This window comes from Lampetra fluviatilis, chromosome 30 (assembly GCF_964198595.1).
Source record: "Lampetra fluviatilis chromosome 30, kcLamFluv1.1, whole genome shotgun sequence".
NCBI lineage: Eukaryota > Metazoa > Chordata > Hyperoartia > Petromyzontiformes > Petromyzontidae > Lampetra > Lampetra fluviatilis.
Window position 1 is genome coordinate 2,729,309 of NC_136304.1, and position 24,162 is coordinate 2,753,470.

Sequence of the window (24,162 nt, forward strand, 5' to 3'; positions counted from 1 at the left end):
TTTCAAAATCAAGTGTTAAGGCAAAACAATTTCCGGACACAAAAACAATATGATTTACATTCGCGTTTACATTTAAGGACGTAATATAACCGTGGATTATTCCTTCTTAGAGATACACTTAAATCACATACAATCATGAACTAAGACTGGGAAAAACTCACAGCAACACAATATATCTCTGCACTACTCCAAACATATAAAGTATTAATAATGTTAGCTGACCGCTGGAAGGTTTAGGCATTGTGTGAGCATTTTTTCGAATCAATGAGGGTTGGTGTAGGTGATTGCATGGGGTTGGTTTTTTTCTTCCTCGAGCGAGAGCCGAACTACGCGACGCAAGCCACATGCGCCTCCATCTCAGTCACGAGGTCCTCGCTCTTGCCGCTCAAGCTGAAGGGACGGCCCTCAGACATGGCCAGGGAGATGGCTTCGGACTCTGCGAATGGTCACGGAAGAAACAATGAATATGACGTGTAGGTGTGTGCGTGGTGTCTTAGGGGGAACGCAGCAGCGTGGGCTACGAACCCAGGGCCCACCGAGTTAAATTCCCGGCTATGGTTAACAACAGTGGTGGTTATCATATCCACCTTAGGGCCTCCCTTTGGTTGAATCAGCATTAAATGAGTAAATGGTATGGAGCACAATTATCAGCTATGGGGAGTCAAAGGTGGCCAGATGTGGAGTTGGTGAAAACCACCCCTCATGGACTGGCGAGCTGAGCTTAATAGGTGCTCATCAAACACAATTTCCTCTCCAAGATTTTCTGTAGCTATATCCAGTGGCGGTGCTAGTCATAAGCTTTGGTCGTCATGCAGCCGAAGCTCAAGGTGTCCTCAGATTCTTTTACAAAATAGCTCTGCATCAATATCTCAAATTCATATTCAAACAAACATCGCAAACCCAATATCAAAAAGCCAATCAACGTCCCTCATCACTATTCTTGTTTGCATCTCCCTTCACCCATTTCAGTAAATCTCTATTTCTGTCTATATTATTTTTACTCTCACTGCATCTATAGCTCTTGTCTACGTATCTTTCGCTGGCCTGATGGGCTAATAGTTATCATCACGTTTTGTTTGTCTTTTTGAGAGGTGGCAGCAGCTTCGGGGGAAGCCTTCATCCAGCAGCGGATTGACCATGGCTAATCATGATGACGATGATGGTTTATGGTGGAGCTGCTACTCACCGGCTGGCAGGCAGTGCATGGCCACAGACACTGGCACGGAGCGGGAGGCTGAGCAGGTGGCAGGGCAGCGCATGATGGGCTCGGTGGAGTAGCAGTTCTCGCGAGACCCGCTGATGACGGAGGTGCTCTCCTTGTGCACGGTCTGGCGGCTCAGGGCGCAGGCTGATGCATAGTGTCGGCACACACGAGAGCACACACGAGAGTACACACAGAGACAAAGATGAAGATCCCCCCCCCCTCCCTCCGCGTAGCTTTTAAGCGGACAGTCGGAGTCAAGTGCTGTGAGCGAGCGTGCGTCGAGCGGCCATGTTTCAACATTGTACCGGTTACTCGTTTGAGGCCGAGTCGACCTAGGGGGAGGCTCAAGACCGGATCGGATATTCGCCAATGGCGTTGGCCGTGAGCGGGAATCGAACTCGGGTGCGCTCACCGGCGCACGAGCACTTTCCACGAGAGCGCTCGCACACACTCACGCTACACGAGCATTTGCTTGTACTCATCTCGAGATGGTGATCTGAAGCCAGAGATGGCATTGCCACATTAATATGGTCCATGTTGGTGACCGATTTCGCATCATCTCCAGATGTAACATTATCAACTGGTGATAATTCTATCTTTACTTTTACCGATGACTAAATCGCCATGAATGTGCCCGATTTCATCAGTATCTAAGCAGGGTGGTGCCTGGTTAGTGCTTGACTGCCTAGGACGACCCAGTGTTGTAGACCTTGGCTGAGTGATGACAATGAGATGGCTATACAGCAATGGATTATTTAATCCATTTGTAAGGAGCATTTAGTGTTACCCGCTCATAATCATGGCTTTTCTCCGGCTACTAGTTTCCTCCCACATGCAGCCAGCCATTGGTGAATGAAATTGGCCCATCGTCCCAATTTCCAGGCCCCTTTCTGAAGAAAAAAACCCCCCACTTAAAAAGACTCGACGAAGCATTCCTGGCTAAATAAATGGCATTATTGATTCATTATTACTTCCACCGACTGGTTATTGGTGTGCAAGTGTGAGATGGACAGGCCACATACCACCACCGCAGGTCTCGTCCGGTGCAATCCAGGAGTGGGCGAAGCTCGTGAAGTCTTTGGCCACTTCCAGGTTGGGCATGCGCATCTCAGTCACCAGCTCGTCGTCGTTGTGGCCGCACAGACCGCACGTTTGTCCCTTCAGCGACGACGGCACCCAAACCTGCCACCACCCCACCCACACACACGGCTCCGTTGCTTAATCGGATCACGGTGATTGCATTTGCCAAGGGTGTTGTACGTAAACTGGCTCAGCTGGCAGCGTGCTGAGCCGGCAAAACCGCTCAGATCCTGCATTGGAATCTACGTCCCGAATGCCCGCGATGAATGTCTCATTACCTATCTCAATTCAAGAACTGTGTTAACTCTTAAATTTCGATTGAAAGCTTTCGTGACTGCAGGGATTCATCTTCTTGGTTCTTCCGGTAAAGTCACGTAGAAGGGAAGTAATAAAATAATAAAAATAAAACATTATAAAATAATTCTCACGACGTTTCGGCTACAACGCAAGCAGCTCCAAGCTTGGCAGTGTCTCATTCTTCACCTGAAGACGGCTGCTTGCGTTGTAGCCGAAACGTCGTGAGATTTATTTTATTATGTTTTATTTTTATTATTTTATTACTTTCCTTCTACGTGACTTTACCGAAAGAACCAAGAAGATGTTAACTCTTATTATTATATCTGTTGTGGGGTGTGGATGTCTGAAACTTACCATGCGACGCCCTCTAGTGGCCACAGCGGGTAAGTCTTGCATGACGGATTTTTCGTGGTATCAAGTGTATGGAGCGGTTGTTTAAGTGAGAAATTATGGGGTTGGATACATTAGATTGATGCGTGTTTACATGTGCATGGATGCATGAAAGTTTAGCACGTGTGTGTGCTAGCATTAATGGGAGCCATGCTGTAGCCATGTTTAGCCGAGGCACTTCCAACCATTCAAATCCGCAGGTATTAAACTCATAACGTAATGTAGATGCATTCGGCCTTTTAAACGTGGACATTGACTTTTTTTTAAATCCTTTATATTAAGTTCGCTTGCTTGCTTGCTTGCGTGCTTGCTTGCTTGCTTACGACCGTGCAAATCTTTCGGTCGTTTTTTAACCCACTTCCCGTGATCCAATCGAGCTGACATTTTGCACACAGACTCGTTGTGCGTGACAATTAATTTTCGTGAATTTTTTTTTCAAAAATTTTACACTGTTTAGGGAATTTTTTTTAAAATATTTAATTACCAATTGCTTAATGGTGGCAGACAATCATCTGACCCATAGGTGGCAGCCATCTCAAGCCAGAGGACGAGAGGACTCTAGCCGCCACGCATATAAAGAATTTATAGTGAAAAACTTTGTTTTAACGGATTAATTTTTTTATGAAGAGACGAGTCATAGGGTCAGATAGATGACAGCACAGATGGCAGGGGGCCAGACTGTGGGGGTCTCTGCACGTCTCGTGCTCCCACTGAGACGAGTCCCCATTCATTCCGCCTCGCCTGCGTCTTGCCGAGGGCTCACGTGAATGCGACTGGAGGGTACTGTCATTCTCACCTGAACGGATGAGGAGTTGAACGACACTTTCAGATCCTTATACTTGAGTAGGAGGTGCACTCCGTCATCCAGAATCAGAAAACCTGACGGAAAAAGTGCATATGTCGTAACTTGAGCAACCACCAAGTTCAAGAGGAGAGTAATGCTGTATTCATAGGATGATTTAACAGCTCGGTGTATCCGTTACTTTGAAAGTGACCGCCTCCGTTGTTTGTGTTGATTGCGATATTGACATTGCATTTAGTATGCATATTTTAAATAGTCAGAAGAAACATGTGGATCGCGTAAGACGGTACGAAAAGGTGTGCGAGTGTCGTCTTACCGAATTGATTTTTCTGGGACAGACGACGCAGGGGCACCTTTTCGCCATCGATTCTGATGTCGTTCCTGCTCGCAATCCTCACCTTTCTGTAACGAAATAATAACCGAGGCCCAACAATCACCAGCAGAATACCTCAGTACATCGGTGCACGCTGACACGCGTGGCACAGCTAAAGAGATGCCCGTAACCAATCTTCCCTCTGTATCTTGGAAGCTTGGTTAGGTTTTCAGCTTGGTCAGTGATTGTTGGATGGGGTGACCACAATGACTTGCCGGGGGTTACGGGGCATGGAGCTGCGATGTGTTGCCTAGAGGTGGCAGCGGCGAGCGTCACCCCTTCAATATTCTTTGTGGGGGTTCTCTTCGATTTCCTCCCACGTGAAGCCAAACTCTCATGAATGGGAATTGAGAATACAATCCAATGCATCATCCTGAAAAAAAATGAGTCTTTACGACTCGGTGCGGATTTTCTGAGTAGACATTTAACAACGTTACTATTCGTGTTATTTGTTACACGGTGCGTTGCATTAAACGCATGTAAGTACACAAGCGTGGTTGCGGCTTGTTTACATACTTGTCATCGAGCTGGAGCTCAAGAGAGAGACGTCTTTCGGAGTCGAGTTTGACGAGAACGATGACATGAGGCTTGGAACCGCATTCCTGTGCCAGCACGTGGTAGCAACTCTCCGGCATGTCATAGTTGAAGAAGGCGCCGTTAAACGTGGTCAGGGATTGTTCATTCAGCTCGCACACAGCTACAAGACATTGACACATCAGAGGGAAAGGACAAAAAAAACATCACGTTACACGATCTGTGTACAGTCAGTTGCAACTGTCGCTGCAGAGGATGTGACGTGGTTCCGGCTGTTTGGGTGCAACTCCAAATTTGGACGAAATATTCTTTAAAAAACAGATATTTACTGGATAATTGAAGGACAAAAAAGTAACATTACTTTTAGCTCTCTGCTATGTTGTTGGTTTGTGCCACGTGTTCTACAGCTGTCTGACGTTTTGCGCCACGTTTTGGGAGCTCCTCAAGTTCAGTTCCTGAAGAAGCTCGCAGTAGATGGAGCGAAAATCTCGGCTATCGTGTTGAACCCACACATCCGATTGGCACGTTTGGCTACATACGGTGCAAAAAAACGTTCAACATACGGACCACACATGGTGCAGTCTGCAAAACACTTCAGAGAGGACTATCATAACAAGGGTGTATATTTCGAAAGCGGTCCTCACAGGCGACGGGGTCTTGGGCGATGCCTGAGAAGGCGCTGGCGATCTGAGATGGAAGACTCTCGGATTGGGATCCTTCGGGACGATCCCAGAACCGTGGTGAGGGGAAGGTGAATGGCAATAAAATGCCCTGCTGGTAATAAGTGACCTGTTGGGAAAAAAAAACAACAAAAAGCGATGAGCGGAAATGTCATAGCCTCGCAAACACCGACGCAAAGCATCTTTGGCTTTCTAAATAGATGTTCGTTAAAAAAGGGGAAACATTCTTTAATAATTTCCCCTTGATCCTTCGCTATTGGATTAAATGAGTATGCTCCCGGCTCGGAGCTAGATGGATCGTTACATTGCGTGACCACGAGGAATGGCTATCGTTTAAGGAAGACTTCATTCAGCAGTGGAGAGATCATGGCTGCTGCTGCTGCTGATGATTAAGGACAATGACGACACATTTTAACATGTATCTGTATTATGTAACACTGCCAAATCACAAAAAAAAACATGTTTGTAAACCCACAGATTGCCAGAACTTAACTGGGACGGAACATAAATGGTAGTGGGCCCGAGCACACGGGCACCCACTCGCACTACCTGTTTCCTCATTCCTCTGTTGTGTGTCAACTCAAGGCTCCCATTCAATTCCCACAAGGTTCTTGAAAGGTCCTGGCCCAAGGCCATCAATTGTCATGAAAGTCACCCACCTCAAGACTCCTCCGGTTTGGTTTCAGGGATTTGTAACCAACATCTAAAACCGGCGCGAGGATTTCGTTTTGATGCTTTTATTTTAAATCCTACCTTGGGGAGCTTCACGATGATGTTCATTCTCCTGGGGGTCATGGCTGCTAAAATTACAGAGACTTGATGTTTCTGGCTCTTCTTTGGAATGACTTCCATCTGCAACTTGGAGGCGATCACAGGGGCTTTGTTCTGAAGCCTGGAAATACATGCGGCCATTCTCAGTTAGCCTCATCCGTCACGAATTAAGCGGGGATGTCCGCAGCAGCGTAGTGGTTGTGACGACACAGCTTGTCTGCCTGAACAAACACAAGCCTTCACCTATAGATCAACGACAACTGCGTTAGGTGCGGAGTGTACCATTATTATATCCGGCCCGGCGACACAGTGTAAGACGATGCGGGTCACAGTGACAAGGCCTGCGAGTTCAACACCTGCTCAAGGAGACATCCCTCTTGAGGTGCAATGAATTGAGTACCACTCTGCGGGGAAGACAACAGTGGTTGTCCCTATGGAAAGACTCACCCCCGCTAAAGGCATGTGGAATTTACACCACTGGCGTAGGGATTTCAAATGAAATCAACGATACCCTGATCCAGAGGTGTGGACTCGAGTCATGTGACTTGGACTCGAGTCAGACTCGAGTCATGAATTTGATGACTTGCGACTCGACTTGGACTTGCATAACAATGACTTTGTCCCACCTATGAGATGTGGACTCGAGTCATGTGACTTGGACTCGAGTCAGACTCGAGTCATGAATTTGATGACTTGCGACTCGACTTGGACTTGCATAACAATGACTTTGTCCCACCTATGAGATGTGGACTCGAGTCATGTGACTTGGACTCGAGTCAGACTCGAGTCATGAATTTGATGACTTGCGACTCGACTTGGACTTGCATAACACTGACTTTGTCCCACCTATGAGATGTGGACTCGAGTCATGTGACTTGGACTCGAGTCAGACTCGAGTCATGAATTTGATGACTTGCGACTCGACTTGGACTTGCATAACAATGACTTTGTCCCACCTATGCCCTGATCTGAACGGAGCGGAAAACCACTTAGATTTTTTCACTTTTTTTTACATTATCGATAGAGGTTTTCGTGTTGAAATGGTCGATCCAATTAATTACAAAGTCTGAGCATGATATTAGGCGTTAAGTCCCATTTAATGTATACTGCACGAGACAGCCTTTGCTTCGTAGCGTTTTCCCCGTTGTGCTGCGTGGCTCTCGGATGCGTTTTCGGTTTGCGCCGCCGTCGTTTGGCACGATGTCCGACGTTTTTCCTCCACGTGCTGTGAGGTCGTCGAGCTTCTGAGGGGCAGGAGGAGAGAGCTACGTGGCTGTTGTGGGCGCGTGTGTCGACTGCACTCACAGTGAGTTCTTCGCTCTCTGCCAGGAGCTGGGCAGGCGGCCCCACTTCATATCCACGCGGGCGGCAGGGTGCGACTGGAGGTTGCCGGTCGATGCCTCCAGCATGACGCGGTACTGCTGGCAGTTCTTTCCCCAGCCGATTGCAGCCTACATACAAGATCAAGATCAAGTTCAAGTTCATTTATTAGGTATATAGCCCAGTGAGCCATTCGGCTCTTGAATCGGGTGCAACCGCAACAAACAAAAAACAAAAAATGAACAAGAAAACATCTTAAAGTGAATATGTGACTGAGTGCAAACAGAAAATCCAAGAAAAGATAGTAAAATATTGCATAAAAAGCACCGTACACAAAAATGTGCAAACATCCCAGTGGGATGCAAGTCAAACAACAGCAACAACCACAAGACAACTTAGATTAAGGCCATCAGTCTAACTCTGTAAGATGCACAAGCGCAAGCAAGATGCAGGCATGTGTGCGTTACTGGTGCTGCAAAGCCCAGGCTTTGTGATTCTCATGGCAATGTATTTATTTATTAACTATCTATGTTGGGTCGCAGAGAGGGCATTGTCCGCCTCGCTCGTACTGATCCAAAGGCACTCGTTTGCAACGGAACTCCTCGCGATCCTGGCTCCTCAGGGCTGCAGGCGGCAGATGAATGCCGCCACCCCGTGCTCATTGGGAGCTGGGAATGACTTTGAGGTTTTTTTTTTTAATGAAATAACTCCGGTGTGGTAAAATGTGGCCATACAATCATGACTGAGACAGGATGGCGAGAGGCCTTTATCCAGATGTCAATTAACAAAGTGCTGAATATATACACACAGACGTGTTCTTTTACCCATATCAAATATACGTAACGAGGCCCTGCGAACCCTACACAGGCTGTTGGGGGTGGATCGGCAAACGCCACGCCCGGCCACCTTTGTCTCCCTTGCGCCGATGTTCACACACCGCACCAGGTACTCACTTGAAGCTGCGTCGACCGAGGCTAGGCCCAGGACCAGTTCAGATATTCGTCACCGATGTTGGTCATGAAGCGAAAAACAAACCCTGAGCGCAGTGCGCCAACCACTGCACCACCACTCCCCCGTACACGCATCACGCACGGCGAAGACACGCGCGCACGCGCTACCTTTGCCTTGATGTGGGCGGACAAGCGGAACTTGGCGCACAACTTCCACACGCTCAGATCGCTGAGCTCGACGGTAACGATCTTTGCCTTGGGCAGCCCGCTGGACGTGAGGCCGTAGTACAAGGTGGTCTGCAGGCCCTGCTGCTTGCCGTCGGCGCGCACCGCACGCAGCACGATCACCACCTTCGGCTTCGAGTGCTTCTGCGGTTTGCGGTCGGCACGGTGACACGAGAGGAGAGAGAGAGAGAAGAAACACAGAACGGGGCTCATCAGTCTCTGCCGAGCCGAATGGCTCACAGGGCTATACCTAATAAATGAACTTGAACTTGAACTAGTCGATGGGTGGCACTCTCCCTGCGCTGTGACGTGTACAGGCACAGCCCCTGCAATTACTTACGCGTGATGGCCATGCCACCGTGAGTGGAAGGGCCTGCTCTATGGGGACGGGGGGGGGGGGCACTGGAGATCCCTCTCGAGATGATACCTTGACACCTATGTGCTGATCGACCGTGGTGAACCCATTCATGCTGCTGTGTGGACAAAGGGATTTCATAAACTCGCCCCCGTTGTTTCAACTGCTGCACTGGGAAAGGCAAGTCCAGTGTGCATGTATGGTATAAGAGGTATTATTTATCTACTTGCTAACAACGTTAACACAATTAGTAACATGTAGCTCCTGAAATGTCGTGACGATATGTTAAAGCATTCTGGCGGCGATCACGCATGGGAAGCTTTTTGTAATTATAATAATTATTGATCAGGCACGGGAATATTAAAACAGAATTGTGCACGCATTGTTCTCGTGTGGCAGTGGCACAGTTTGGGATGATGAGGAGCCAAGACCTAATGTGTGGCGAGACATCACAGGAAAGCCTGCAAGCTGACAACATCTCACAATGTGCCACACCTTGTTGCTTACTATCTAAGGTGACTTATTTCGAGTGCGAACTGATCGCCCGTCGGCGCACCGTTTATTATGCAGCGTTCACACGCGAATTCACCGCGTGTGTGTGTGTGGTGCACATCGTGAAGGCACCTCAAACGATTCGGCGCTGACAGTCATGGCGCTGTCACTGGAAGAGGAGGAGCTGCTGCTGCTGCTGCTACTGCTGCTGCTGCTGGCAGGAGAGTGTCTGCGGGAAGTCTGCACGCACACAGCGATCCAGTTGCAGACTCGATCAATATTCCTTGTGTTCAGCGACAACGGGAAGCACTTTGCGGTACAGAGTGTAAATCACCAACATGCGTTGTTGCAGTGAGATCCTGCTAGGCTTCGTTTGCCTCATACCTGGGGCTTCCTGTGGGGGACGTATTTGAAGTTGTAGAATGCGCTCTGGTTCACGTCCTGCAAATGATAAGGAGGTTGTTATTCGGTCGCTCAACGCGTTAGGAAAATATGCACACATTTCATTTTGGCGGTCGGCTGCGTTTCTCGCACCAAGCTCACAGTTGTGCAGCAAGAGAGCGAGACACACGCCGCACCGGTAATATCGCATCCTTGCCCGAAAATACGTCGATTTTTTTCGCAGCCAGTACGATACACAATAGATTTGTGGATTCGGTCTCGCGGCGAACCCCTTTCGACTTGCCGTTGAGCTCGAACAATAACATTCGCCGCATTAGCAATTGCGCACGTGGCAATTTAAGTTGTTTGAGTGTGTTGGGTGGTGGAGGGCTTCACAACAACAAAAGTGCCCATATCATTACGTGGCCGAACCCAAAAATCGATATTTCGTCGATTCGCTTCTCCGGCGTGAAAATCCTTCCAAACGCCCGCCACTGCGACATGCGCACGCACCTTGACCGCGAGCCACTCAAGGCTCTTGCTCTCGCTGCTGCTGCTGCTGCTTGAGCTGGAGCTTGAGCTGGAGCTTGAGCTTGAGCTGGAGTCGGAGCTGGAGCTGGAACTGGAGCTGCGGGCCGGACGGGGCTTCCTGGTCATGGGCGGCCGGACGGTGCTGAACGGCTTGCTGGCGCTGCTGCTGCTGCTGCTGCTACTGCTGCTGCTGGACGAGGAATGCGACTGGGGTCCCAGGTGCGGGGCGCCGTGTCCGGCGTGGTGCCCCTTTGACCCGCGGTGCTTGTGGGGCGACTTGGAGCTGTCCGACGAGCTGGACGACGAGCTGGACGACGAGCTGCTGGAGTGCTTCCCGCGCTGCTTCTTGGAGGCCCCCTTGGCAGCCAGGTTCACGGTGCCGGACTTGCGCGGCTTCTTTGTGCCGGCCTTATCCGATGATGATGATGATGATGAGGACGACGACGACGATGACGACGATGACGACGATGAAGATGACGACGAAGAACTGGCTGGTTTTTTAGCTTTCTTGTCCTGCGAGGAGTTGGAAATTGGGGAAACGGCGCAGCATCAGTGTGTCTGAAAGTCAATTTGAAGTCATCGGTATGCAGTGACATTGGTTGTCATCAAAATAATAATAGCAACACATTCTGCAGTGCCATAGCATGACAAGCTATTACAACGGCGCTGAGCAAACGACACAAACATCGAAACACGAGTCCATCAGAGGATGAGACAGATGTAGAGTCACTCGTGACGACTTCGCAGTTTTGATCGAGACTTTGAATGACAGCTGCCGCTCAGCAGCTCCGACAGACCGCTCCAAGGACAGGTGCCGGTGACGGCACCTCTGCCAAAAGGCCAGTGCAGGTGGAGCGACTGTGCTCCTCCATGGCAATGTTTAGTCTCCACGCACAATCGCCAAACAGGCCACGGGCACGACTTAGAAAGAAAATTAGGTTAAAAAAAAAAGCTTTTCAATGCGCACGCTTTCATTTGCGGTCAAAAGGTAGAACATTCATTATTTTGACCCCGAAATTAATCAAAAGTGCTCAATAAAAGTGAGTGGCTTGCATGAAGAAAATGGAAAATATGGAAAGGAAATAAATTGAAAGTGTGCCACTCGGTTTTCGTTTTGAATGCGGAAACACCAAGCGATGGTGCGCGCCTGTAAATCCAGCGCTTTCAAAGGCTATGGGGTAGGTGGATCACGTCGACGTTTGTAAAAAATCTGCCAAACCCATTGTTGGGCCGCGAGAACTGGCCAGAAGGTGATGATGGTGCCTCTGCAGCCAAGACGGATTGCATGAAATATGAATAACACTGGGATATTTCGTTTCGATTTAAAGCTTTCGTGACTGCAGGGATTCATCTTCTTGGTTCTTTCGGAAAAGTCACGTAGAAGGAAAATAATAAAATAATAAATGAGCCATTCAGACTCTGTCTTCTCGACAGACCTTTTCTCCACCTGAAGACGGCTGCTTGCGTTGTGGCCGAAACGTCGTGAGAATTATTTTATTATGTTTTATTTTTATTATTTTCCTTCTACGTGACTTTACCGAAAGAACCAAGAAGATGAAACACTGGGAGAGGAAACATCGAATAGGCTCCTCGATGAGGGTGGCTCCATACTTTGCCACTGACAAGGATCTTCTTGAGCTCAGAGATGATCGTTTCTCCAACACCCTCCTCCGTAATGGTGGCGTTTTTCTTTGACTTCTTGCTTGCCTTGGCAACCTGAGCGTGAGACAGAGCCAGGGCGACATGGTATGTTGTTACTCGACCACAGATGTGCGTTTGCTCTCAAATTGTTGCGAAATAAACATGTTCTTTGCCGTTCGTATACTTTCCTTTGACTGTTTCTGTGCAGCGTCGTGATATGCGGTCACATTTAGACGCAATGTCAATCAAAATTATTGCTATGAGCGTCAACATAAATCACAATCAACAGGCACAATCAATCCAGCGCTGGATGAAAGCCTCTTCAAGTCCTCCTCGGCGGCTAACCTCTCGTGAAGTTAGGTGAAAGTTGTGACACATGCACCAAATGAGATTATATTCGCGTGTGTGTGTGTGTAATGAATGATTTAAACGCACAAACCTCATTAGCACCCTTCGTTAATCCGACGCACACTAAAGTGTACGAAGACCAGGTAACCTGCTTCTAATTCATCCGTCTCCCGTACACGCGCTCGCACGTCTTTCTGTCTGTCTGCACGGCGCTCACCAGTTCCACCATGCGGATGACCTTTTCAGCCGCCTGGGGTCCGGCTTGGAACTCGAGCTCCACCTTTTGGATCTGAGCCTTGCTGCTCGCTGTCAAGAGGCACGGACCACAACGCACGCAAGCAGCACGTTCTCGAGACTCGCTTGTGGCTTCGACAGCCGAGGCTCTGGGCTCTGGCAGCCCATGAAGTCTACGCGTTCATCGGAACCCGAATATTACGCGCCTTACTATCATCAATATTATTATTATTATTCCCAGTGTGATTGTGAGCCGCACGAAAGTGACCGTTGGGGAGCGCGCGCGCGCGTGTGTGCACTCACTGGGCTGGACGTAGACCTTGCTGACGTAGTCTCCGATGATCTTGTAGAGCAGCGCGTTGCGGATGAACGCGGCATTGCGGATCCGGGCGGAGAAGCACACCTTGGTGGAGAGCGCTGCTATCTTGGAGCAGTGCTGCTTCCTGCGCATCACGGGGCGCGCCGTCATGATGTCGTGGATCTGCTTCTGCTCGGCTGACGAGAACTCGTGGGAAGCCCATGGGTGTTGGTAGGCCTGGCAGTGGGCGAGAACGGGGGGGGGGGGGGGGGCAACACGGAGAGCACGTCGTTCCGAACATTGGTTATGTCTCACACTTTTGGGGCGATGGAGGCATCGCTGCCACCCAGCCTGCGTTCGTGTACATATCTTGACATCTGAATGCACACTGTTCAGCAGCAGTAGTGGCGACGACATCTCGACCTGTTCTGGGCCTTTCCCGGCCCCCCTTTTGCCAATGCACACTGACCAATCCGATAAAGTGTGGTCAAAGATCCCCGTGACTGACTGTGGCGACCTTCATCCAGCAGTGGATGGACGGTCTGGAAGTTATTTTTATTGTAACAAAGCATGCAAAAGGAGATATAAATGTGTACTGATCATATCTGATAAGTAGCCATTTAGGTCCAAATATATCTACTATGCAATTGTCACCAGAGTGATCGTTAAATATTTTTTGTAATATTAAAGAGCCTGAAAACACACGAAATACAAAGTAGCGTACAGAATACTTCAATGAATGAATAAATGTATCAACAATCTACTGCTGGATGGGCACTGCCCCAAAGCTGTGTGAGGTCATACGGCTAAATTTCGCCACTCTGATCAGTGCCAGCTGGTGAAAGTGGACAGCGTGTCATTTGGGGCATAGGGATATCGTGCAGCAATAGACCTTACCGCCCTGACCCTGCTGCCCACAACGTAGCCCCGGACAATGCTTTCCGAACGAATGTTTTGCGAACAATGTTTCTAAACGCAAAACAGCGGGATGGAGGGGAGGCGCGAGGACCACCGTTTCTGTTCCGCGGCGCGTGGAGCGTGGTGCGTTTGCAATAGTAATGAGCGTTTAATGGAAGTACGCACTCCGGTTGAGTGTTAATTGCAGCTTATTGGAGCTTAAGGGCAAGAGTCGGTGGTGTTCATAATCATAATTTCATTCTATTAATGAACAAAGAAGCTGAAAGAGCACTAAGTTTACGCACGTAAGAAAAAATGCTGATTAGCTGTGAGGATAATCGCACTCACGGCGCATTTGCCGGTTACTTAATTCTAGTTGCAAAAAAAGACCCGGAACGGTCTCTCTCTCTCTCTATAACAGAGGTTTGTGGGAGGATTTCTCCACAAATCTGGCTGTCGCCTGATGATGCTGGTTGTAATTACTGGCGAAACATCGTACTCGAATTGTAAATGTCGTGGGATTACTCTCCAAGATACCGGTTAGTGCCGTACTAGTAATGAATTGGCACGTTTTGTTAATGGGCTGTGTCGGGTGATGGCGGGTTTTAACGACACATTTATATTCACGCAATCTAACCCAAAAATTCCTCCGTCATGGATAATATTGGTCGTGAAAGCCTCCGTGTTGGACTCTCTCTCTCTTTCCATGAAAAAGGAAGCAATTCGCTCAACGAGCTGTCCGCACGTTTAACGGGTGGGGGGGGGGTGTTTGGCCCGCTGGCACTCACACACCGTGCGCTTTTCAAAAACCCGCTGGAAGTTCGCCAAATCGCTCGTCTGCACACTCGATGGAAAAGTTATTCCTCGACGAGGACGTGGCTCACTTTGGAACCAAGGGAAGGTTAAACTCAAGAAAGCAAACAGCTCGTATAATGTTCTGTGCCTGCTCTCTATGCCTACTTAAGCCCATTGCGACGGGGGGAGGTGGTGGGGGGGGGGCAGGTGGGAATTCAGATGGCTATGAGCTGTTCACTTATCAAACTCATGAGCTTTTCTGATGAGCTAACTTCTTGGTATAAGTATTCAGATATCCCGGCCACTCTACGTGTAGTTGAGCCTTAAGCTGTGGATGTGTCGTGAGGCTGTCACACGTTTGAAGCTTTGCTCATGAAATAAAAAAAAAGACTTCAAAATCACACGAGGCACAAAATAGCCACATCAATGCAGCATCACCCTTCTAAAAAAACATTTAATGCCACTGCAGAGGAAACATTGGAATTTGCCCAATGTGTTTTTTTCAAGAATATGTTTTCATTCACGAAGCATTAAACTCATCTTGGTAGGCCTAAGCCACGCACACGTTAGGTATGTGCACTATCCACAACACGTTACTGATATCTGTATTGGCTTGCGCCTTTGTTTAGGTCATAGTTCAAGACTGTGAAATGCGCAATTTTTTTTTGTTCCACCCACTATTGACAGACTAATTCACACATGCAGGGCCGTGCTACATTCACCTTTGGCCGCACAGGGACAGCTTGCTTCAGGGTGTCCCCAAGGCTAAAACATTAGCTGGGCGTTGAAATTATTGAGATGATGATGATGATGACGATTGAGATTTAAGACTTCTAGAGTTGCCGTAGAATGGAGGCATCGTACAAATGCACTTCGTTAATCACGTCATATAGTGGTGTTGGCTGCCCACGTTGGTTCACTTACCGCTCTGGCCTGGTGCTGGCCGCGCTGGTGTGGATGTTGCTGGCGGTGTTGCTGCTGCTGCTGCTGGGATGTGAGTCCCCTGTCCAAAGTCATCTTCGGGGGCAGCACGGGCAAGATACGGCTGCCAGAGGCGTCTCTCACGAACACAATGGATTCCATGCTGCACACACGGACGGGGCAAAGACACTCACTCTTTAGTATTCTTGAGGGCTTATGCTTAGGCTTTGAATATACGTGTAAGCTAGAGTTAGGCCAGACTTGGGTTAAGATGGGGTGGAGGCATTGGCTGGATTTCGACTTTTGACCAGGGTTAGAATTAGGGTAGGATTACAATAAGGCGAGCATTAGCCCGAGGCAATAGTTTGATTTAGGATAGAGTTCGGCTAGGGTTAGAATGTGGCTAGATTAGAACTTACGCCTGGGTCAGACTTAGGCTAGGTTTAGACTGTGAGGTCTGGTTTGGCTTTGTCCAGATTTGGAGTTGCGACGGAGACTTTTTCAACGGGAATCGAGGTGCATGCTGGCAAGTTTTGAAGGTTTCATACTATTCCGTGTCCCACGAACGAATCTCACGTTGATAGCACCACGACGGTCTTTTGCTGGAAGGGCTTCATTGACACCTTGAAGTTGCTCTCCCTGGCGTTCATCTCAATCTTGCCGTTGACTCCGAGGCCTGCGCTCATCTTGTAGTGGTTCTGCATACCGGCTTTGACCAGATCCGTGGTGAGTCCCATGATAGCCACGGCATGCTTGGAGATGCTGTTAAGAGAGGAGAGAAGGAACGTGAGAACTTGTTGGTCATTGCCTGGGGGGATTCAGGACTGGCATTTGTCATGTTTTGTCGATCATATCCCAATTGTGCTGTCCAAACGTCAGCAGTGCAACGCATCGTGTTAGAGGATGGCCCACGGAAGTCGAGATACCATTGCTACCTTTGAGACCCCTTCACGTGACCGCTGATTCACGCAGTAGAGGGCAGCACTTTCCCAACAGCTCTGCATATGAGAGTCATGTTTATCGAATGACAGTGAAAGCGTGATGGCTTATTTTATTTTATAACATGATGCCTTTTTTTATGTGCCGGCCATTGGAAAGCAGGCAGGGGCCATCAACTTACTACACTTGAAAGCCCGGTTTAAAACATAGTTAGCGGCCTTGAATTGAACCCAGAATCTCAGCGGTGCCTGCTCAGGATTTCTGACCTCCGAGCCACGCAAACAATTTGAATGGCGATGCGCAACTCGGGGGTGAGATGGAGGGGGGGGCGGGGTGGGGGGGGGTTACACGTCAAGTGCATACCTGGTAGTCGCAGCCACGTGCAGCTCAATGTTGGCGGCGAGGAGGTCTGCGAGCTTCATGTCCGCGGGCAGCGATTGCGCGAAGCTGGCGTGAACTGTGCACAGGGGAGACGCAACTCATCACTTCTAAGCCAGCCCGTGTTCGCATACACCCCCCCAACTTTGTTTTAGAATTGTGCCCAGTCATCATCATTGTCGTCAGCAGCAGCAACCATGCTCTATCCATTGTCGGATGAAGAATTACCCATGTCATCACCATCCCTCATGGCTCTGCAATGCCGTACAAGCTCCCATCTAGCGTCTCATCTGGACATCTGTGAAAACTACTGGGTGACGTCTGTGAAAAAAAGCTTCATAGCTCATCAGATTGCTCCAATGTTAACAAAGATTCTGATTCATCGTTCCAGCTGCGACGTCAACGACATGGACGGGGGGGTGGCGGGGGGGGGACGTACGGTTGGCGCGGTTGGTGGTCACTCCGGCGACCAGGAGGTTGAGGTCCATGGCGATGCCGATGCACACGGGCTGCATGTAGCGAACTTCGGACACCATGTAGCCCTTGGTGAGGAGCACGTCCATGCCCTGCTCCAGCTTGCTCACGACCGCTCGGATCTGCTCCTGCGCCGCCGTGTGGTGCGAGCGTGCGCTGTGCCACATCTGCGGAGGCACCGTTATTTGCCGGGCGGCGGTGAATGTTTTAAAGAGGAAAAAAAAATTAACCCGTAAAAACAAAGTTTTTCACTATAAATCCTTTATATGCGTGGCATCGGTTTAATTTTATTATTCATTTCTGTTTTTCTTGAGTAAGAGTTTCATTTTTATCACATTGGTATTTTAAATTAAATATGAATGATTTTTTTTCATGAACAGTGGAAAATTTTGGAGAAAACATTTTCACGAAAATAAATTGTCACGCACAACGAGTCTGTGTGCAAAATGTCAGCTCGATTGGATCACGGGAAGTGGGTTAAAGAACGACCGAAAGATTTGCACGGTCGTAAGCGCGCAAGCAAGCAAGTGAACTTAATATAAAGGATTTAAAAACGATTGAAACTTATTTTTTTATTTAACCGGGTAAGGATCACTGAGCAATAGGATTGACTTATTTTTTTACCTTTTCCGTTTAGCAAGCATATGCATTGCTGCCCAATAGTATTGATTGTGTGCTGTATTGACCGTGACATATCCTAAACCGTGCAGCGAAGCCATCGGACACATATCGTATGGGATAATTTTGTGTTTAGTTTGTTGGCCTTCCCCCGTGCCTCCGATTAGCACGGTTAGCTACGTACGGTGAGAAAGAAGTTCAACATACAACGTACATATGTACAAGAAAGAGCACTCAGCACTTGCCTGTGAGATTCGCTGCATCATTTTCTTGTCAAGCTCTGCAAACACCACCTCCTGCCCATGAACCTTCACGTATCCTGAGGCAAGTGGCCTCTCTTCAGGGACAGACTTCCAGTCCGACAGCTGCCCGGCACACACAGACAGAGGCATGAGGAAGGAAACACGTTGGAATTGTTTTGAATTTAAGTTATGCCACGATTTCATCATCAACCCCGACCCAGTAATTTTTACAAAGTGTCAAAACTTGGAGGTCGATGATTCAATTGACGAATTTATTCTTCATTGTGTCGTGCTAACTGTCTCATTTGTAGCATCTCATTTGTATTGTCCATTATTGTATTTTACGTCCAATATCTTTATTTAATTTGATCTGTCTCCTTTGTTCTATCTTTTTTGGACTGTCCCTGAAATAAATCCTGCCTGTCTCTTTCGAATCATGAGCTATTTGCTTTACACTGTTACATTAGCCTAATTGCACACATAACGTGCACATCATATGCATACATCAAAATAACATTTCTCCGCTCATGTTGTGAATCGATGCATCATCATCACCATCATCGACGACGATGCATCATTTACACGCCCGGGCAGATGTCTAGCAACGGGACTACTTTTTTTTTTTGTTCGTTTACGCATCACGCGTTTCTCGTTTTTACTCGGCGCGTCAGCGCGCTCCGCGAGCTCCGTGGCGCGCTCCGTCCGAGACCGCCGCTTGGCGTCTTGCCTTGCGCAGGGTGTCGTGGATGCTGGACACGTGGCTCCTTGCTTGGCTGCTGCGCAGTACAGTCTGCCTGTCCATGGCCGTGCCGTAGGCATCTTGCTCCTGGCTGCCCCTGTACAGCAGCTCCTGGAGACCTTCGGCGCGCAGTCCAAACTGCAAGGGCGGGGCAGGGCGGGGGGTTGCAGAGGAATAACGCAAAACAAAGAATGGGTGAGGAACGGGTTGAGAAAAAAATGCTCGAGGCTGCTGAGACAAATCAATTAGCAGTCTGGGTCTGTGCGTCGAGTCAAGGTGAGACGAAGCGCAAAGTGAACGTGATCATTTCTTGTGCGGGGAATTACCGAAAAGCGTACGGCCCAGTTGTGAAGTGGCCCTCGAAGATGTTGTGATAAAATGTAAATGTGTCGTGATAAAATGTAAATGTGTTCTGGTGGCTAAGGTCGAATCCCAAATTTGAAACTCGAGAGAATAATTTTTTTTTCAAAGTAGCTTCACGTAATTACATTTACCCACGTCTCGTGGGTGAATGAGACATGGGTAAATTTAATTACGTAAAAGCAGGGAATTCAATAGGCATTAGCATGGTCAAATAAAGGATATCAACCAGCGAACTTCAATTAAGGTTTTGGAGACTAATTAGTGGTATATTGAATTGCACCCAATAAACGAATGTCCACTCGGCAGAAAAAACAGCCAACCCAGCAGCATTTGTTTAGGAAAGCATGACTGCTGATGAGAGCATGAAGGTCAAAACCGGTCTAGAGTTTGCTTATATGAACGAATACCGGTGAATAACATTGGCTGGCGGACTAAAACAAATATCTCACTATGAGAGTCCAAACTGAGATCTATCCGTTAATGAGATTTCATTGCGCACGGATGCCCCCACAAACAAGGCACCGGTAATGCATTCTCAACGGTCCGATGGCAATAGCCGTGCACAGCGCCCCGTGCTGTCTCGTCACTGTAACATTGCCCCGGTCAGTTTCGTCGCGCGCACCTCCAGAATGTCGCTGGCGTAGCCCATGCCCTGGCCGCGGATCTTGGCTGCCAAAGCACGAGGCAGAGGGCCGGATGGGGAGTTGATCCTGAAGTAGTCAGCAGAGACACCAGCCATGGTCCTCGCTGCAAGCAGAACCGTACGACAACCAAAGGGTAAATAGCAACAACAACAACAACAGCAGCAGCAGCAAGCTCATGGTGGTCGTTTATGCTCTACTTAGGATAATGCGGTGTTCTTATAACAGTTTTTTGAGGTCAAGCCCAAAAGCCTCAAATACAAACAAACAGAGAGCGTTAATATGAATACGGCTGATAATAATTAAAACATTTCTTGAATTTGGCAAAGTTATAGAAGCTTTGGAAAACAGATATTGACGACGGGAGGGAGTTTCCATCACGATTGGAGGGAGCCAGCAAGACAGAGCACGAATGATAGTACAGCAGATAGGATCCAAAACGTTTCTTAAATTGAGCAGGGTTACAGGAACCTCCGGAAAGAGATGATGAGAGGGCATTATAATTCGTACAGGATGAAGAAAGGAAAAATGATGGGTCCTGCAATATGGAAGTTGAACACAGCACGAATGAGAAGGAACACTCAATCTGATAGAACAAGTGCTTAACATGGACAGATGTATCAAGGCATGACAATTATGAGAATGATGAATGATTGGCAAGTGACTGAACAATACTGGCATGTAGAAGCAGCAATCAATTTAACTTCTAGAATTATATGCAGCAGTCAGGTAATTGATACAAAACTTTATCTAACTGATTTTTTTAAACGAATTGTAAGTCTATTTTTTACACTTTACAACTCCCACTCACGTAATTCACCAGTTTCCCAACACGAGCCTGCATTCAATCCCACAGTTTCTTGAAATATGCCCTATTTACCCTTAGAATGTGTACCTTCCACCAAGTTAAGTCAATGTACATTTGACTTTGGCCCTAGCAAGAGCTTAGACATTGCACTTGCGTAGGTCATTTCGTCAGGCAGCGATGGGCAAAACAAATTTCTGGTCCAATTTACCGGAGTGACGAAATGTAGATACAAATTCCCAATTATTTTGAAGTGTGTAATTTAAATACCAATTGCAAATGATGATGACATTCATCATCATCATCATCGGCTGTAATCCATCCCCTGCTGTATTACGGGCTCCCCATGCCACCTCAGCCATGTAATCAAATGACATAATTTGAATGGCATGCGATTGAGATGTTTCCCATCTCTGCGGCGACTCCGACGTAACGCGACTGCGTGGGGTTCGACGGCGGCTCTACAGACCGTTGAACATGTCCACGTGCACGGCCTTGCTGTAGCGGCTTCCGAGGCGATCCAGTTTGGAGCCCATCATCTTGATGGCCACGCTGCAGGCTGCGGCACTGGATGAACCAAACCGGATGAGAAATACAATTCAGATTAACGACCCGAAGGAAACCAATTCTAGAATGGTGATGCGGCGTGTCTCTCACGACCGGTACGGTGCCTGCACGCCTGCAATCCATCGGCTTGGAGGTGGGATTGGTGGATCGTGCAGGGACTTAGTGGGCACAAATCGATGCATTTATTGTGACTGCCAGAATTGATCAATTAAAAAAAATCGATGCATCATTAAATGAGCATACTGACTGGACTTGCAATCCAGAAATCGCTGGTCGCTGGTATTATTCAATCTCCCGGCATAGCAGTTGAAACAAGGGACGAATTTTATAAATTCAGTCCACGAAACAGTCTAACTGAGCACACTGCTGTTGATCGGCAGGTCACGTGTGATCGAGAGCCTTCGACACTTCACGCGATAACCTCAAAGTGCACCTGGCCTGGCACAGGCGCCGTGGTGATAGTGGCGAATGTAAAGCTGTCAACCCATACGTTTAGCCGTATTCTTGCACTGGGAAATTGAGTTTCCAGGTCCGCACGGCGTACAGCCGTTTCAATACGGGCAAACAAAGTCTAATGTGTTTCTTGTGTTTCTCCCTTGTGATGGGACTTTGTAGAATGAACGCTGAGATGTATAAGTGGCACGGGATGACCAATAAGCTCTGAATTGGTCTGTAATAAGGTAAGGGCACTGATAAGAGTGGTTGACAGGCATGTGAATGTTGTTGATGTTCTTGCTGTCGTTGTCGTTGTTGTTGTTGTCGTTGTTGTTGGTGGTGGTGGTGGTGTCAGTGGTGGTGGCTGCTGTGCGGCGTTACTCACACGTCCCTGAACTCGGGGTTGCTGCTCCGGGACAACGAGCGCATTTGAGAGTAGGCGAAACTCGCCACCTGCAGGTTGGGCTCACGACGAATGCGCACGGCGACCATGCTGACCAGCGCCACGGAGGGCTTCGACTCGAGAAACACGATGCAGGCGCGGATCCGGAGCTCCGACTTGATGGCCGCGTTCAGGAAGATGGGCAGCACGATCTCTTGCACCTTTGCGGCGGCGGCGGCGGTGGCGGATGAAACAGAGAGGGTGGCGTTAGCGGAGACGCGTCGGTGCCACCCGCGCCGAATGTTTGGGTGGCGCGCCTTAATGGGTCAACCTCCTAAGAGCGCAAGCTCAAGCCAGGGTGTTGCTCAAACTCCAGTTGCTCACGACTCACGGCAACCGCAGCAACACAAATTAACTCGTTACGCGCCGCACGCGACCCGACGATTGTTCATCACGTCCCACGTGACGCGCTAAGCGATTAACGCTGCACCACGTGGAACACGAATACAAAGATCCCCCGTATAGCCTTGAACAGACTGTTAGGGCAAGTGCTGTTAGCGAGCACCTATAAAGGCCGGCGCGGCACGCGAGAGTGTGGGTGGACAACACCACGCACAGCCGCCTTTGTCTCTCCAGTGGTGATATATTTACACACCACACTCGGTACTTATTTGAGGTTGAGTCGACCTAGGGGATTGGGGGGGGGCAGCAGGACCGGTTCAGATCATTGTCACGTGTTGGCCGTAAACAGGAATCGAACTTGGGCGGGCAGGTTCGCAGCGCAGCGAACTGACCGCTGCACTCTCTACGTGTAACACGTGCATGCTCTAAGTCTATTTATTTAGTATTTGAATGAGGATTCAACTGGGAAACGCAGGAAAAATATAGCGTGGTGGCGGGTCGCGAAAACTGGAGTTTGGGGGGAAAACTCTGCTCGCAGTTGCAAACAAACGCCGCATACAAATCCATGACTTAATTAAACGCAAGTGATGGTGTGAACATAACGCGCTCGATTCGTCATTGCCGCAGTTGCAAGAGCTTGTTGTGTGTGAATTCATGTTAACCCTGAGACTGAATGGGAACCCACCATCAGCCACAGGGAATAATTCCCCCACGTGGCATCTTTGATGTTGTTTGTGTGCACCGTGTCTTAATTGTTGGTCGCAGATTGCTCTTAGATGGCTTCTGTTCGTAAAATCAGTTTCACTAAGCATCGCTGGACATCCAAAAAAATATCAGCGCATGGCAGATCACACGTGTTGAGTTATTATTGATTGTGTGTGCTTACAATTGCTGATAGTCACACTTCCACTGGACTGGGTGATTGAGGCAATTCATGTAAAAAACATGCATCTGTTGCACTGAGAACACCCAAAATGTACATATTCAATTGGAAATACATACAGATAACGTTACATAATGTACTCTTGTACATAACATCCCGTTTTATGAATGCAATAATAAAATGAAAACGATTACGTAAACTTCGCCGACTGCATTTAACAGCTGGGGGCTATTGAGCGGGTAAAGGCCGACCTCTCACTCTCATTACCCAGCAAGCACACGGACGATGTAGGGTAATGAAGTGTGTCAAGAGGAATTATAATATCTCGAGAGAGAGGGGTAGAGGGGGTGTGTGTGCTTGCACTTCAATAAACGCCGGGGTACGCGAGCGCATATTTAGGGAAATTGTGTCACTGGCAATCAGAATCAGAATTTAGACTGCCGGAGAGAATCCGATGAGCTATGAAGCTCTTTGTTTTTTTCCACAGATGTTCCAGTATGGGCCGGTCAGCAAGTTACAACGGCGAACAACACCGACAAAAAATAACCGAAATGAATGCGAAATAGAGAAAATGGTAAGCAAGTCACCGAATGTAAATTATGAATTTCTTATTTAAATGCGTCCAACTTATGGAGCTTGGGCAAATCACGACAGTGTGGTTACAAAGTGGCCAGCCGTGACAACTTGGTACAGCGACGGCAGAGAGAGAGAGAAGAAGAAGCCGCGTCAGGCCGTTTGATGACCGCCGTGTTTGATGAACAATGATCGCTCTGGA

The 24,162-nt window shown here is 48.4% G+C and overlaps 1 protein-coding gene and 1 long non-coding RNA gene across 2 annotated transcripts in view; one reads left to right on the top strand and one right to left on the bottom strand.

The window, feature by feature from the left end:
* Positions 1-24,162, bottom strand: part of LOC144943295 (vitellogenin) — a 36,614-nt gene continuing 12,452 nt past the window's right edge. The window contains exons 11-35 of the mRNA XM_078870668.1: positions 22,106-22,323; positions 21,188-21,285; positions 19,895-20,019; positions 18,898-19,047; positions 18,174-18,293; positions 17,276-17,477; positions 16,822-16,915; positions 16,096-16,281; positions 15,523-15,682; positions 12,912-13,143; positions 12,592-12,680; positions 11,997-12,101; positions 10,368-10,898; positions 9,858-9,914; positions 9,606-9,713; positions 8,570-8,770; positions 7,437-7,582; positions 6,114-6,252; positions 5,325-5,469; positions 4,663-4,843; positions 4,090-4,175; positions 3,768-3,850; positions 2,227-2,386; positions 1,187-1,348; positions 1-436 (exon numbers count right to left, since the gene is read on the bottom strand). Coding sequence (XP_078726794.1) covers positions 327-436; positions 1,187-1,348; positions 2,227-2,386; positions 3,768-3,850; positions 4,090-4,175; positions 4,663-4,843; positions 5,325-5,469; positions 6,114-6,252; positions 7,437-7,582; positions 8,570-8,770; positions 9,606-9,713; positions 9,858-9,914; positions 10,368-10,898; positions 11,997-12,101; positions 12,592-12,680; positions 12,912-13,143; positions 15,523-15,682; positions 16,096-16,281; positions 16,822-16,915; positions 17,276-17,477; positions 18,174-18,293; positions 18,898-19,047; positions 19,895-20,019; positions 21,188-21,285; positions 22,106-22,323 — 3,888 coding nt within the window. The 3' untranslated portion in view covers positions 1-326. The remainder of the gene's footprint in view (positions 437-1,186; positions 1,349-2,226; positions 2,387-3,767; positions 3,851-4,089; positions 4,176-4,662; positions 4,844-5,324; positions 5,470-6,113; positions 6,253-7,436; positions 7,583-8,569; positions 8,771-9,605; positions 9,714-9,857; positions 9,915-10,367; positions 10,899-11,996; positions 12,102-12,591; positions 12,681-12,911; positions 13,144-15,522; positions 15,683-16,095; positions 16,282-16,821; positions 16,916-17,275; positions 17,478-18,173; positions 18,294-18,897; positions 19,048-19,894; positions 20,020-21,187; positions 21,286-22,105; positions 22,324-24,162) is intronic.
* Positions 19,114-23,958, top strand: LOC144943296 (uncharacterized). Its single transcript, XR_013639478.1, has 3 exons — positions 19,114-19,185; positions 21,901-21,965; positions 23,875-23,958. It is a non-coding gene; the product is annotated as an uncharacterized LOC144943296 (long non-coding RNA).